Here is a 14351-nt window from a genome sequence, read left to right on the forward strand (position 1 = left end):
AGAAGAAGGTCAGGCAGTGCCCTCGCCCAGGAGAGGAGCACCGGCAGAGCTGGGGGGAGCCCAGGGCTGGTGTAGCAGGGGCTGCGGGTCGGGATTGAGGGGCACCGGCAGAGCTGGGGGGAGCCCAGGGCTGGTGTAGCAGGGGCTGCGGGTCGGGATTGAGGGGCACCGGCAGAGCTGGGGGGAGCCCAGGGCTGGTGTAGCAGGGGCTGCGGGTTGGGATTGAGGGGCACCGGCAGAGCTGGGGGGAGCCCAGGGCTGGGGTAGCAGGGGGCTGTGGGTCGGGAGTGAGGGGCACCAGCAGAGCTGGGGGGAGCCCGAGGCTGAGCTAGCAGGGGGTCTCCCAGCCCTGTGCACTAACCCTGGTTGCCCCCCCCCCCCGCACAGGTGCACAGGGAGTTCAGTAAATGCCTGCGTCACGCGTCCTGCTGCCTGCGCAGCCCCCCAGGGGCCACACTCGGCTCCCTCAAGACTTCAGCCATTCGGAGCAACAACCGCTACTACACGGGCACGCAGGTACGGGGGGCGGAGCCCTGCCTGGGCTGGGGGGGGGCGGAGCCCTGCCTGGGCTGGGGGGGGGGCGGAGCCCTGCCTGGGCTGGGGGGGGCGCAGAGCCCTGCCTGGGCTGGGGGGGGCGCAGAGCCCTGCCTGGGCTGGGGGGACGGGGGACAGAGCCTTCCCTGCATGGGGGCCAGGGGGACGGAGACCTCCCTGGGCTGGGGATGGGATCGGAGTCGGGGGGGGGGGGGGGAAATGGGGACAGACATACAGAGCCCTCTCCTAGGGCTGGGGATAGATGGACAGAGCCCTGCCTAGAGCTGGGGTGGGATGGGGGGCGGGGGACAGAGCCCTCCCCTAGGGCTACAGGTGGACAGACAGAGTCCCCCCTAGGAGTGGGAGCAGGGCCGGGGGGAGGTGCTACACGCTGTCTCAGGCAGGGCTGGGGTCTCTGGGGGTGGGACAGGCAGCCAGGTGTGTCAGTGTCTGAGCTCCCCCCCATGACAAACACCCCCCCCCCATATCTCTCACAGAGTCGGATCCGGAGAATGTGGAACGACACCGTCCGGAAACAGACGGAGTCGAGCTTCATGGCGGGGGACATCAACAGCACCCCCACCCTGAACCGAGGTGAGACACCCCCACCCAGCACCCCCTGCCCAGCACCCCCACGCAGCACCCCCACCCTGAACCGAGATGAGACCCCCCCACGCAGCACCCCCACCCTGAACCATGGTGAGACTCCCACCCACCCAGCACCCCCTGCCCAACACCCCCACCCAGTATCCCCACCCTGAACCGAGGTGAGACACCCCCACCCAGCACCCCCTGCCCAGCACCCCCACGCAGCACCCCCACCCTGAACCGAGATGAGACCCCCCCATGCAGCACCCCCACCCTGAACCATGGTGAGACTCCCACCCACCCAGCACCCCCTGCCCAACACCCCCACCCAGTATCCCCACCCTGAACCGAGGTGAGACCCCCCCACCCAGCACCCCAGGAAAACCCCCCCAAGGACCCCGACCCTGCTCTCTGCAACCACTGGACTCTCCCCCTTGGTGGCGTCAGATCCCTGCACCGCCCCAGCCAGCCCTGCTCAGCGCGGTGTGCTGGAGTTGGCTGTGTGCCTGCGGGAGGATACATTCCCCGTTACCCCTTGGGCTTGGGGGGACGCGGGGTGCCCTGCAGGGGAGCTGACACGCCTGCCTCTCCTGCCGCTGCAGGGACCATGGGGAACCACTTGCTGACCAACCCGGTGCTGCAGACCCGGGGCGGCACCAGCCCCTACAACACCCTCATTGCCGAGTCCGTGGGCTTCAACCCCTCCTCACCCCCCGTCTTCAACTCCCCAGGTAAGACCCCCCCGGCTCCCCGCGTCCACCCCCAGGTGTGAGGACACACCCCGCCGCCCCCCAAAATCCCCCGGTCTGGGGATACCCCTGGAGGGGACCCACTCCCTGGGATCCCACTTTCCTTCTTGAGGGGGGCCCAGTATTTTGGGGGAGCCCTGCAGGGGGTGTGGTGTGGTCCCCTTAAATCTTCTCCCAAGAAGGGAGTTCTTGAATCTTGCGCCTTTCTCAGCAGGGGGCGCCGGGGGGAGCGAGACAGGAGCACTGGCTGTGGGGTGGGTTCCTGACTACTCCAGCCCTGAGCTCTCCCAGCAGGGGGCGCTGTGGGGAGCGAGACAGGAGCACCAGCTTGCGGGGGGGGGGTCCTGGCTACTCCAGCCCCGGCTTCTCACAGCAGGGGGCACTGTGGGGAGCGAGACAGGAGCACCAGCTTGTGGGGAGGGGTCCTGGCTACTCCAGCCCCGGCTTCTCCCAGCAGGGGGCACTGTGGGGAGCGAGACAGGAGCACCAGCTTGCGGGGGGGGGGGCGGTCCTGGCTACTCCAGCCCCGGCTTCTCACAGCAGGGGGCACTGTGGGGAGCGAGACAGGAGCACCAGCTTGTGGGGAGGGGTCCTGGCTACTCCAGCCCCGGCGCCTCCCAAAAGGGAGCACTGTGGGGAGCGAGACAGGAGCACCAGCTGTGCGGGGGGGTCCTGCCTACTCCAGCCCCAGCGTCTCCCAGCAGGAGGCGCCGTAGGGAAGCACAGAGGGGTCCACGGGAAGGTCAGTGTTTGCTTTGGGGGTCCTGCCCCCTGCCTGCCCTATAACCTTCTCTCTCTTGTCTCCCCCTCTCCACTCGCTGGCCCCACCTGCAGGGAGCTTCCGAGAGTCCAGTACGTCCCTCCTTTCCAGTTCCATTTCCCAGTAATGTTTCCTTCATTGCTAGTTTGACTGGCAGGCTGGGGGTGGGGCACAGCCAGGACACAACGGTGCAGGCAGCCCGGAGCTGGCGTGGAGCCTGGCCTCTCCAGCAGGGGGCGCTGTGGGGAGCAGGGCGGGAACGCTGGCTTTGGGAGGAGCTCCCAGCTACTCCAGTCCCAGCCTCTCCCAGTAGGGGGCGCTGTGGGCTGTTCTATAATGGGGTTCAGCTCTTGCATTCACTGCCTTGGACAAGAGAGGGAGATAGATGCTGAACTGTCCCTGGGACCGTATGTCAGTGGCCTATGGGAATGCATCCATCTCGCCCTCCTGCTGGGCTCGATTGTACCTGTGGTCCCTATAGTCCCGTATCGTCCTCCTGCTGAGCCATATTGGACCCCTGGTCCCTACAGGCCTGTACTGCCCACCTGTTGAACCAGCTCAGACTCATGGTCCCTATAGTCTCATATCACCCTCCTGCTGGGGCATGTTGGTCTGTACAGTCCCGTATGTGACCAGCAGGCAATATTTGGTGTTTCAGAGCGAGGCAGCCCCCATGATGCACCCGAGCAGCAGAATGCTCTCTGTGAGCAGGGGGGCCGGCTCCCCAGCTTGGGAGATGGGTCCCCCAGATCTCAACACTAGGCGTCCCAATATTTTGGAGCTGGAGGCGGGGGGAAAGGGGCCCACTATCTCAGACCCTCACAGGCTTGGTTGCAGCTCGGGGGGGTGGCGGGTATGTGTGTTGGGGGAGGCGCATGGGACTGGGTTGGGGACTCAGCCCCCCACCCAGCAGGGGAGTGGGGCTTCTGCTATGTCTGGCCAGCTTGTGTCCCACCCCCAGATCTGGGGGGCTGGGTTCTCAGCTCCCATCAGAAAGCCCAGCCCAAAGCAGCACCTGGCTCTGGCTGAAGATGGGGGTGTGTGGGGGGAACCAGCCGTGGCCCATTTCCACCCCCGAGGCTGGGTCTGACCTGGCAGCGGGAGCTGAGGAGTCTTGGATCAGACACGACATGGGAGCTCTGGGCCAATCACACCCCCATGGCGGTGATGGGGGGTGGGGGTGCGACCTCTGACCCTGCCACCAAGCCCCTGCCGAGCTCCCTGCTCACACCTACCCCCTGCCCTTTTCCAGAAATTCCCGGGAGCACCCCGTGCGCCCCCCCATCCGGTGCCTCCCTCCTGCCCCCCCACTAACTCCCCCTCTCTCTCTTCCCTGCCCTACCCCCGGCAGAGCACCCCCTGAACAACAGCCGGGACGCCTGCGGCATGGACACCCTGCCCCTCAACGGCAACTTCAACAACAGCTACTCCCTCCGCAGTGCTGACTTCCCGGCCGAGGGCGCCAAGATGGCCGACTGCCGGCGCAACCTCAGCGACGCCGCTGCCTTCGAGAAGATGATCATCTCGGAGCTCGTGCACAACAACCTGCGTGGGGGCGCCGGCGGCCCGGCCAAGGGGGTGCCCCCTCCGGGGGGGGCCGGCCCGGCCGAGCCCAGCAACCCCTCCGGCCCGCCCGCCCTCCCCAGCGGCGGCGGGCCCGGCGAGGAGGAGGCGGCGGCGCCTGAGGGCCCGGCCCTGAGCCACGAGGAGAACCTGGAGATCGAACTCATGTACAAGGCCCTGGAGGAGCCGCTGCTGCTGCAGCGGGCTCAGTCGATCCTCTACCAGAGCGACCTGGAGGAGTCGGAGAGCTGCACGGCCGACCTGACCGAGGGCGGAGACGGCCAGGTCCCCTCCCCCAACAGGGACTCCTTGTACACCAGTATGACCAACCTGAGAGACTCCCCTTACGCGGACAGCAGCCCCGAGGCGGTGGGGGAAATCCTCCCCCACACCCAAGCCATCAACGAAATCTACTACACCAACCGGCCCGCCTTGGTGCCCCGCAGCCAGCTCCAAGCCTACTACCAGGTCCGGAGACCGAGCACTGACGGCTACTTGGTTCAAGCCGGCTTAGAGGGCCCAGTGCCGGAGGGAGACGGTCAAATGCAGCTGGTCACCAGTCTCTGAAAGCCAGGAGCGGACTGAGGAGCCGTCCCGAGCCGCCGACTCTCCCCCCACCTCATCCCACCTTTGCCAAAAGGAGCCCCTCCCCCCGGGCCGTGGCCTGGAGTTTTTAATTTTTGTCCTGGGATGCTGAGAGGGGGGTGGGAGGGGCACTGCAGAAGGACACAGGCCAGGGGAAGGAGAAGAGGTATGCGTTGATCTCCTCTGGGAAGGGGGGGCCGTATTGTCCAGCTTCCTCCTGCCCACCTGGTGGAGACGGGAGGATGGAAATCGGGGGGTTGCTGCTTTTGTTTTTGAAGGAAAGGAAGGAGGAGGGGCGGGAAGGAAGGAATGAAAAAGGTCCCGGGCCAGACGACAGGATCTCACTTTTTCATTTTTTAAGGTCGTCCCTCTTCCGTTTCTTTACGTTCGTTTTGTGGGGACGGAAGATCAAAAAGAAGTGGAGCAGGGAAACCAATTTCCTTTTTAAGGCGTTAAGAAACAGATCAGAACTATGGGGGAAGGGCCGGCTCGGCCTGTATCAGAGCCCCAGAACAACCCCCCCCACACACACCGGCACCCACGTATAGGCCATCCCTGCTCCTCCACGTATGCACCTTGGCAATGTCAAACAGGGATCCGATTGGTCAGGAGAGAGAGGGGCAGATGGAGCATCCTCCTGTGGCCTCCACTTTCTTCTATACGAACTTTGCCAAAACCCATAAATTGTATAGATATATAGAGAGCTATAACGAGAGAGCTATATCAAGAGAGAGAGGTGGGGGTGGGGGTTGTTTTGGGGTCCTGATAGAAATTATGTTGAATCCGGTGCTGACCTTCCAGTATTTGTCAGCTGGGGGAAACTGAGGCATGGTGGGGCAGGGACTCTTAAAGTCACTCATTGACAGGATTTTGAATTCAGTTCTTTTCTATGCCAAACCATCAGCAAAGTCTGCCGGAGGGGTGCATTTTTTTTCTTTCAAAAGCATCCTGGGCACCAGGAAGGGCTGATGCACAAGGTTATTTCCAGTGGAGGAGGAGATGGCACTGAGGTGGCCATCTTTGAGTTGGAGTTTTGTTTTCCTTTGCTGTGTGGCGCACCCCTCGCCCCCGCCATCCCTTTACAAATCAAACACACATCACCACCCTGCTCTGGGAGCTGGCAGAGGAAACCATGAGCCGAGGGGTTCTTCCTGGGCCGTCGGTGTAATTGGTCAATCCGCATTCCCCACTCTCGCCCACTGCTGCCCCGCTTCTGTCAAGATGTGCCCGCCATTTTCCTATGGCTCAACAGGAAGCTCGGAACTCCTGCAGCTCTCGCCCCTTCTACGTTTTCCACCTCTGCTTTTATTTCCTCCTTTGAAGACATGCAGGAGTCAGGTGCCTCGTGGCAGCTGCTGTCTGAACCCGGTTGGGTCAAGATGAGGGTGGGGAGAATTTTGGGGGGGGGCAATTTGACAATTGAACCATTTCCTTCCCCCCAAATCAGTCGGATCATCTTTGAGCAAAAGAACAACAGAAACCCAAACGGCACTTTTTTCTTTCTTTCTTTCAAAGGACAAAACAACAAAAAATTCTCCCTTTTCAAGCACAACTCTGAATTCTCTCACCCTCTTCCCAAGAGAGACCATGGGAGCCAATATCACATGAAGACGTCATTTCGCCGGGGGGGGGCTTAGGGTGGGGTGGAGGGTTAATTCAGGGGAGGCGGGCAGGGATACAGATTGAAATGCTGTAAATATGAAATTTCAAACAAACAACAAAAAGGGGAAGTGAGGAATCCCTTGAAAAATGAAACAGGGATTTCAAAAAAAAAAAAATACAACCAAGCAACCACAGTCCCCGGGACCAGTTTGTGTCCTGGAATTAAAATATATATCTATAGATCTATAGGTATATAGATATATACTGAGCTCTGCTCCAGCCCCATTGACTGTTGGGGGGGGGGCAGGCGACAGGAACAAGGAGACCCCCCCTCCCCTTTTGACGAAGACAGGGGAAGCGATCGCAAAAACGAAGAGCAGATTTTTACAATCAAAACAAAAAGAAAAAAAGAACTGTTTTTGGCACAATTTTTATGTAATATATACATATAATGCGTCATTTCTGTGACTTCCTCAACATTCCCTTTCCCTGCTGGATAAGGTACCTTTTTCATACATCTCGACATGAATCGGTCATTTTCTCACTCACTGCCACTGTGGAATTGTGGGTAAAAAAAAAAATTACTGTAAGACCCAAAGATGCTGTAACTGTAGGTTAGGAAAATTGTTTGGGGTTTATTTTGCTTTTTTCTGGCCGGGGCTGTTGGGTGTAAGGAGTTTTTAAGTCTATGGTTATTTACTTGCATCCCTCTAGGCTGGAAGGCATTTGACGGGGTCGAGTTGAAGGGGCAGGTGGGCCATGTGGTTCAGATTCATGGAGTGTGGGAAGGTTTCACTTTCTGGTTCCTTTTCTCCCAGCCTGTGGAACTACTGGAGAGTGTGTGAGAGATCATCGCGGGGTGGGGGGTTAGGAGGGTCCTGGGCTTCATCAGCTTGGATTTAGTGACTTAGACGTTGGCCAGAAGGGTGGAGACGTAAGGGGCAGGATCCCTAGCTGGTATGAATGGATGCTGCTCCACTGATGTCCATGTAGCTATGCTTATGGTTCCCCCGCTGGGGATGTGTCCCAAGGAGCTTGGGGCAATGAGGAAACTCAAGCTCCCACTCCCAGTGGCCAGCAAACGCCTTGGGTGAACAGCAGGGTACAGGGGACAAGTGGGTGATATTTACAGTGTTGCCTTTGCCAGTGGTCTCTGGCCAGACACAAGGCCAGCAAAGGGCTGGACAGGCCTTGAAAGGCTCTTTCCAGCTCGAGGCCTTGGTGAGGGTAGATGGACCACCCACTAGTGTCATTCCCCTGCCCCCATGCAGAGCGACTGGCCCTCAACCACCAGGGCCATCGCTGAGATCTGAGTCCCTGTGAAACTCCGGGGTTTCAGCGCAGCCACCGTCCCACCTCACTGGAGCAAAACCCACAGGCAGGATGGCTGGCAGCTCCCCACCCAAGCCAAGTGGCCTATAGGACAGCTGAGGGATGCAGGGAAACTGGCCTGCAAAGCCTCCTGGGATACTGAGGGCTGCTTCAGTGGCTCGGTTGGGGCTGTATGCCAGGCCACGAACCCCCCCACCCCAAGTTCTCCCCTGAACACCACTGCTTGCACCAGAGTCGATGCAGGGTCCAAGCCTGTTACTCTAGGATATTTGAGTGTTTTATTCAACAACCGATGACTTACCCAGCTCATTCCCCCCCAGCCTCCTCCTTTTGTCCAATGCCCAGCCAGGGCCCTGGGCTCAACAGAGCCTGAGCCGAGAGGGTGGAATGGGGGTGTCTGCAACACAATCCCTTCTGCATCTCTGGGATAACACAGCACAGTTTGTCCTGCCCACCCTGGCCTTGGGACGGGGCCAGCTGCAGCTCCCATTGCACTGAGGGGAGCCATTCCCAGCCACCCCCCAATGGGAACTGCCCCATCAATCCCCTGATGGGACCTGGTCTGGGGTCTGGTCTCCAACCCTTGCCTGTACGGTCAGGGCAGCGACGCCCTTGTAGGACGTTCCTGCCTCCCGGGCTTCTCCAGGAGCGTGCATTTCACACACACACACACACACACACACCCATCACAAGTGCAATGAGTTCATTGGCTGAGCCGGGCTCAGCCCTGATGGACGGTGGGTTTTTCAAGCTGCTGGGGGATGTTTAAGCAGCAGGTTTGTTTTCTTGCTGGGTGTGGCATTTGGAGGCTATTTGAAAGCTGAGGGTGGGGGCGATTGGAGCCGCGTTACTTTTGCGCCTATGAAATCTTCGCAGGGCAACTGGGGGTTGGGATGGCTTCCTTGCGACACCGCCCAGGGAGCAGCCGTCCAACCAGGGCCGGATTTGGTTGCGTGGGCTGTTGCTCTCCTGTGGCTTAGAGCCCAGATCCGTTTGGAGGGAGAGGTCAATTCTGCACCTCCTCTTCTGGGGGTTTGGAAATTCCTTTGCTCACAACCCGGCAAACCAACCAGCCTTATTCCCTCCCGTCTTGCACGTGGCTGGTGCCGCCTGGACGTTTCTTCATCCGAGGTGCATCCCTTCAGCAGACCTAGCCTCACCCTCACCCCAAAACCAAAGACATACCCAGCGGAGCGAGGGGCTGGCTGCCTCCAGCTAGCCCTGGCGGTAGCCAACAGTGCTTGGGGAGGGCAGGCCTCCCGGGTTGGCAGGTTATAGCTAGGGTGGGTAGAGCGTGGCATGGCCCAACCTGGAGACCCTCAGCAGCCCAGCTGGGCTGGGCCCATTGGCCTGAGCCCCATTAGCTGCAGCTGGATTAGCGCGTAATCCCATTTCTTCATTGCCTTTACCCCCAGTGCCCACTGCTACCGTGTGGGAGTGGCATGTGCCCACTGGCACTCGTAGCCACGCCTTGCGCCACGCGGGGCAGCAGCCCTCCTTCCAGCCCCAGCAGAGTGAGAGGAAAGCCGTTGGTGGTTTTCCTCCGTGAGGCAGGAGCCCAGATAGTGCAGTGATGGACTCCTAACGTACTCTGGCCAAAGAGACCCCAGGGCCAAAGTCACTGGGTGGGGAGTGTTCCCAGGGCTGGGGTCTTGCAGGGGGATGCAGTTGTGTCTCTGTGCAGGGGGGTTCCTGGGGCTGGGGTATCGCAGGGGGGTGCAGTTGTGTCTGGGTGTGGGGGGTTCCCGGTGGATGGGACATAGCAAGGGGATGCAGTTGTCTCTTGGTGCACGGGGAGGGGGGGAGTTCCCAGGGGCTAGGGTATCTCAGGGGAAAGCAGTTGTGTCTCGTCGGCGGGGCGGTTCCTGGGGTATCACGGGGGGGTGCAGTCGTGTCTCGGGGGGCAGTTCCTGGAGTATCACGGGGGGGTGCAGTCGTGTCTCGGGGGGCGGTTCCTGGGGTACAAGAGGGGGGTGCAGTCGTGTCTCGGGGGGGCGGTTCCTGGGGTATCGTAGGGGGGATGCAGTCATGTCTGGGGGGGGGAGGTTCCTGGGGTACAAGAGGGGGGTGCAATCGTGTTTTCTACCTGGGTGGCTCTAACGTGGTTTCCTATCCCGGCCCTTGAGCTGATCTGGCACCAGTGCCACACCCCCCCCCTTTTCTTTACGTTTTGCTGACGCCTCGGGGGGACCCTTGTCACTTGGCAGCTCTTGGGGGTTGGCCCCAGCTCCCCATCTCTGGGAGGGGGCCTTAGGGACCCTCCTTTCAATGCCATTCCCTGGCTCAGTGCGTTTGACCGCGTCGCCCCCTGCTGGCTGGCAGCAGCTCTAACAGCCTCTTGCTGACCCTCAGTAGCATGTACCTGCTCCTGGAGTTTGGGGGGGTGGGCTCTGGGGTGAAGCTCTCTGGGTCTAATCCCAGTGGTGACGCAGCGTGATCTGGGATCGGACTCATCAGCCCCCCCCCACTGACTGACGAGGCAGCTCTGATCTGAAGGATGGAAAGGGGGTGCCTGTCACTGGGGTTTCAGGGGGGCCCTGCCTGTGCTCCGATGTATTGAATGTTGCTCGCTCTCTTTGTATATGGCTCTTTTCATTTATCTGTGTGGGGGATTAGCCCTTCTGAGAGTGGGATCAGGGGTGGGGATACAATGTATCGGGGGGGTTGATTTGTGGGGGTGACCTCCCTTTAAGCCCCTCCTCCCATCTCCCCCATTGGCCCCCACGCCCGCCAGCCTCTTATTTCATGGGTGGAAGCTGCTGGTAGACACTCACTGTCGGGGCAATCTCTCGCCACAGTTCGGGGGGCTCCCATGGCCTTTTGCTCCCCCTCCCTTGCTGGTAAACTGGCCCCCAGACATGGGGAGCCCTGCTCTCCCGGCTCAGCCTTCCCCCCACCCCGCCATCTCTTTGGGACTAGAGTAACACTCAGGACCTGGGCAAACTCCCAGCTCCAGCGTCTTTAAAGTTGGGGAAGGGGCCCTTCCCTCGTCCCCCAACCCATCCTGGCTACCCCCCTCTGACGCATGCCCCAAACCCCTTCCCAGCCCCCAGCTTCAACTGAAGCCAGAGAGCCACAGAATCCTGAGGCCATTCGCACCACTGAATGAGCCCTTCCACACCCCCGGCCCTCCATGATCCCCACCCCGGTCAGTCCACGTCAAGCTCTCCAATCAGCTTCCAACTCCAGCTTCACCCACCAAGGAGAAGCCTGTGCCTCCCCCGTCCCATGAGAGATCTCCCTTGTGATTGGCTAGCTGCTAGCTAATGGCTAGGAAGATGTGCTTATTTGGTGACTCCATTTCCCTTGGGGTCATGGGCCAAGTTGGGATGGAGCAGCTGCAGCCCCACAAAAGCCACAGCCCCATGAGCCATAAGGGGGATTAGAACCCATGACCTGCCGAGCCCAAAGCTAGCTGTGCAAATTCTGCACCCAGCCAGTAGGGGGCGGTGATGCAGGCACCACCGCATTGCAGCAGGGATGGGGGAGATGCTGCTGCCCCTCTGCTGCCCATTGCCCATGGACAAGGTGTCTCTGAGCCCTTCCCTCGCCAGAAGATGGCAAAAGGGTGGGGGGACCCCTTAGTCACACCACATGGCCAGCCACCCATGGGGACCCACCTGGGGCCCTTCAGGCACCCAACCCTCCCCCCCTCCTTGAGCTGAGGGTGCAGCTCTCCCAGCTGGGAGCTAGTAGAAGGTTGTTGTCCTCATTAGCCAGTGCTTCCTGTACCAGGCCCGGTGGGTTGAGCTCCCCCGTTTCCCATCGCACCCCTCGTTGGCCCAATGCCGCCACGTGTTACCAGGGCTGCCCAGTGGGTGCCTGAAGAATAGCACTACCCTCTTGCCCACTGGGTCTTGGGACTGGCCTTCCATGGCGGCCACAGCCGGGGAGGAACCTGTCCAGATTTTTTGGTCCTCTCAGCACCACCTGGTGGTGACTAAAGAAACTCAAATACCAAATACCAAGAGCATCAGTTCTGCGGCAACCCAACTGAGATCGGGGCCCCTGTTGTGCCGGGCGCTGCATAGACCTACAAGACCCCCCCACACACACACACACACCTCAAAGACCTGACTCTCTAGATAGCCAAGAGTTGGGGAAGGGAAACTGAGGCACAGAGCAGGGTGGCGACTTGCCCAAGGTCACCCAGTAGGGCAAAGCTGGAAACAGAACCCGGCCTAGTGCCTCATCAGCCCCGGTTCCCATCGCCAACCCGCCTGGAGCCGCAGTGCATCCTGGCTGGCTGAAAAAGCCAGAAGAGTCCCTGTGCCTTTAGACGTGACCTCGCCCCCCGCCCCCCGCATCACCCCAAACCATGGGCCAGTGAGAGCCTCAGGGCCGCACACTAGGGGCAACGATTTCCTGTGGGGAACGCAGTTTCCTTCGTGCGCTGGGGCCTGTACTAACCTCGCTGAGCGTCGGTGGTTCCGATCCGTCCCCTCCCCTGTCTGCGCTTTCTCGTTCCTTCTTTTCTCTGTTTCTCTCCTGCTCTCTCTGTCTCTCACTTGGAATTCCGTTGCTCCTCCCTTCTTCTATTCAATATGCCAAACCAATTTTGGGTCGAGTGCATTAAACAGAACAAAAGACAAAAAGAATTATAACAATAACGATGATGCAGATCATTTAAAAAAAAAAAAAGAACAAAAAAAAATACAAAAAACATGGCAACTATCGTTGAGTTACAAACGAGAAATTCAAACAATAAAGGAAACAAGAGTTCTTGGAACCAAGGGGCCGAGAGCTGGGTGGTTTTGTTCCGGCGGGCGCGGCGGCCGGGGCGGGTGGAATGGCGCTGCGGGCAGCACAATGAATTCCTGGGGGCAGGGATGGTGCCAGGGGAAGGTGCCAGGCAGTGGGGGGTGATGCCAGGGGCTGGGGAGGGGATGCTTGAGCGGGTGGGATGATGCCAGGGGGCACGGGGGTGCGTGGTCGGCTGTTAAGGGCTATTCCTCCCCCACCCCATTCTCTGTTCATTAGCCCCTTCTGTGTCAGCCCAGCCGCTAGGGAGCCCCCTAGTGGTGGCCCCAGGAAGCTGCTGAACCAGAGAACAGCTGGGCTGGGTCAGGGTCCATCAGCCCCGAGACAGAATCCGCCTTTACGGTCACCACCGGGGAGGCCTGCGTATTTCCACCACCAGGGGGTGCTGTGCACACCCACCCCTCAATCTCACGCAGGCAGACAGACAGACAGCTGCGGGGGCGGGGGGGTGGCTCTGGCCACAGGGAGGCCCCATCGCTGGGGATGTGAAGGAACGTGGCCCCAAGGGGGCATGGCCTCAGCCTGGTTCTTGTTTCCAGAGGCCCATTGGGAGCTGGGAGCCTGACACCACCCCCACGTTCTGGGAGCCCCATCTCTGTGGCCCTGGCAGCTCCGGTGCCCCCACTACGCAGACCATGGGGGCTGTTGAAAGGCAGTTGCCACCTCCACACATGCTGGAGCTGAGACCCCCCCAAACTCCTTTCATACCAGGCCCAGGCCCCATTCCCTGCCCTGGGGCTGTATCAGAGCCAGCGCCCCCAAGAGTGGCAGGGCCCGGTGTCCTATTCCCGCCCCTGAGCCAGGCTCAATTTGATAATAGTGATTTGATTGGGGCCGGGGGCGGGGGGAGGCTGGGAGTCAGGACACCTGGGTTCTATCCCCAGCTCCAGGGAGGGGGAGATGAGACTGTGCCAGCCCCCTGCAGACAGCAGCTACCTTGCACCAGAATCAGGCCTGGTTTGGAACTGGGAGACTCCCAGGGAATTGGAGGAATTGGAGGATGGGGGGTGTAGAGACTGCTCGGTGGGAGGGCTGTGTGTGAAAGGCCTTGGGGGTCGCCATCCTGCCTTTCCTCAGCCAGCCGGGAGATGGCAGCAAACCCTGGCGAGCAGGGCCAGCCCTGCCAGGGTGAGCCAGGAAGGGAGGGAGGGATCAGATACAACCCCAGCCCTGGGCACGGCCAGGCTAGCAGCCCCCCATGCTGCTCCCATCTCCCCCGCCCCTGAGGCACCCGCGGGAGCAGCTGGCAGGAGCCGGGGTCCGGGGTGGGGAACTGGCCTGGCAGGATGAATGGGGAGAGGGTGGCAGGTCCGTATGTGCCGCATGGTTCTGTCCTTCGGGGGGGGGGTCTATCCCCACTCTAACCCCTAGACCTCCCGCCCCCCAGCCTCCCCTCCATCCAGTGTGTCCTTGCCCCCCACCCCAACCAGCGGGTAGCGGGACCTGAGCAACCTCCCCAGAGCAGAGCAGAGCATGGCCCAGCATGGGGCTGTGGGGCTCAGCCCCCTGCTCGGCTTGGCTGCTGCATGGCTGCCTTTGGGACAGAGATTATCACCATGCTAACTTGGCACCAAACTGCGGGGGTGACTCCTTCAAACTGTTATCTTCCCTGGTTCAATGGGGAGCTCTTTGGGCAAGGACTGACTCTCGCTGTGGGTCTGCACGGCACAACGGGGGCCCTGATCTCAGTCGCGGTCTGCGTAGCACCCAGCACAATGGGGCCCTGATCTCAATTCTCATCTTCCCCCTGTCTGGAGAGACACAGCAGGGCTCTGGCTGTGTGTGATCCATTATGTTGCCCGCTAGTGACCAGGACCACTGTGCAGTTAAGAGACCTAATGCTGCAAGCTGCTGAGGGAGCTCTTCCGTAGCTCAGC

General features: G+C 60.7%; 1 protein-coding gene across 1 annotated transcript in view; it reads left to right on the top strand.

The window, feature by feature from the left end:
• Positions 1 to 9338, top strand: part of LOC141975333 (adhesion G protein-coupled receptor L1-like) — a 29886-nt gene extending 20548 nt beyond the window's left edge. The window contains exons 2-6 of the mRNA XM_074935620.1: positions 388 to 516; positions 1032 to 1128; positions 1725 to 1853; positions 2706 to 2723; positions 3983 to 9338. Of these exons, the coding sequence (XP_074791721.1) occupies positions 388 to 516; positions 1032 to 1128; positions 1725 to 1853; positions 2706 to 2723; positions 3983 to 4761 (1152 nt within the window). The 3' untranslated portion in view covers positions 4762 to 9338. The remainder of the gene's footprint in view (positions 1 to 387; positions 517 to 1031; positions 1129 to 1724; positions 1854 to 2705; positions 2724 to 3982) is intronic.
• The last annotated feature ends 5013 nt before the right edge of the window (positions 9339 to 14351 follow it).

This window comes from Natator depressus, chromosome 20 (genome assembly GCF_965152275.1).
Source record: "Natator depressus isolate rNatDep1 chromosome 20, rNatDep2.hap1, whole genome shotgun sequence".
Taxonomy (NCBI): Eukaryota; Metazoa; Chordata; order Testudines; family Cheloniidae; genus Natator; species Natator depressus.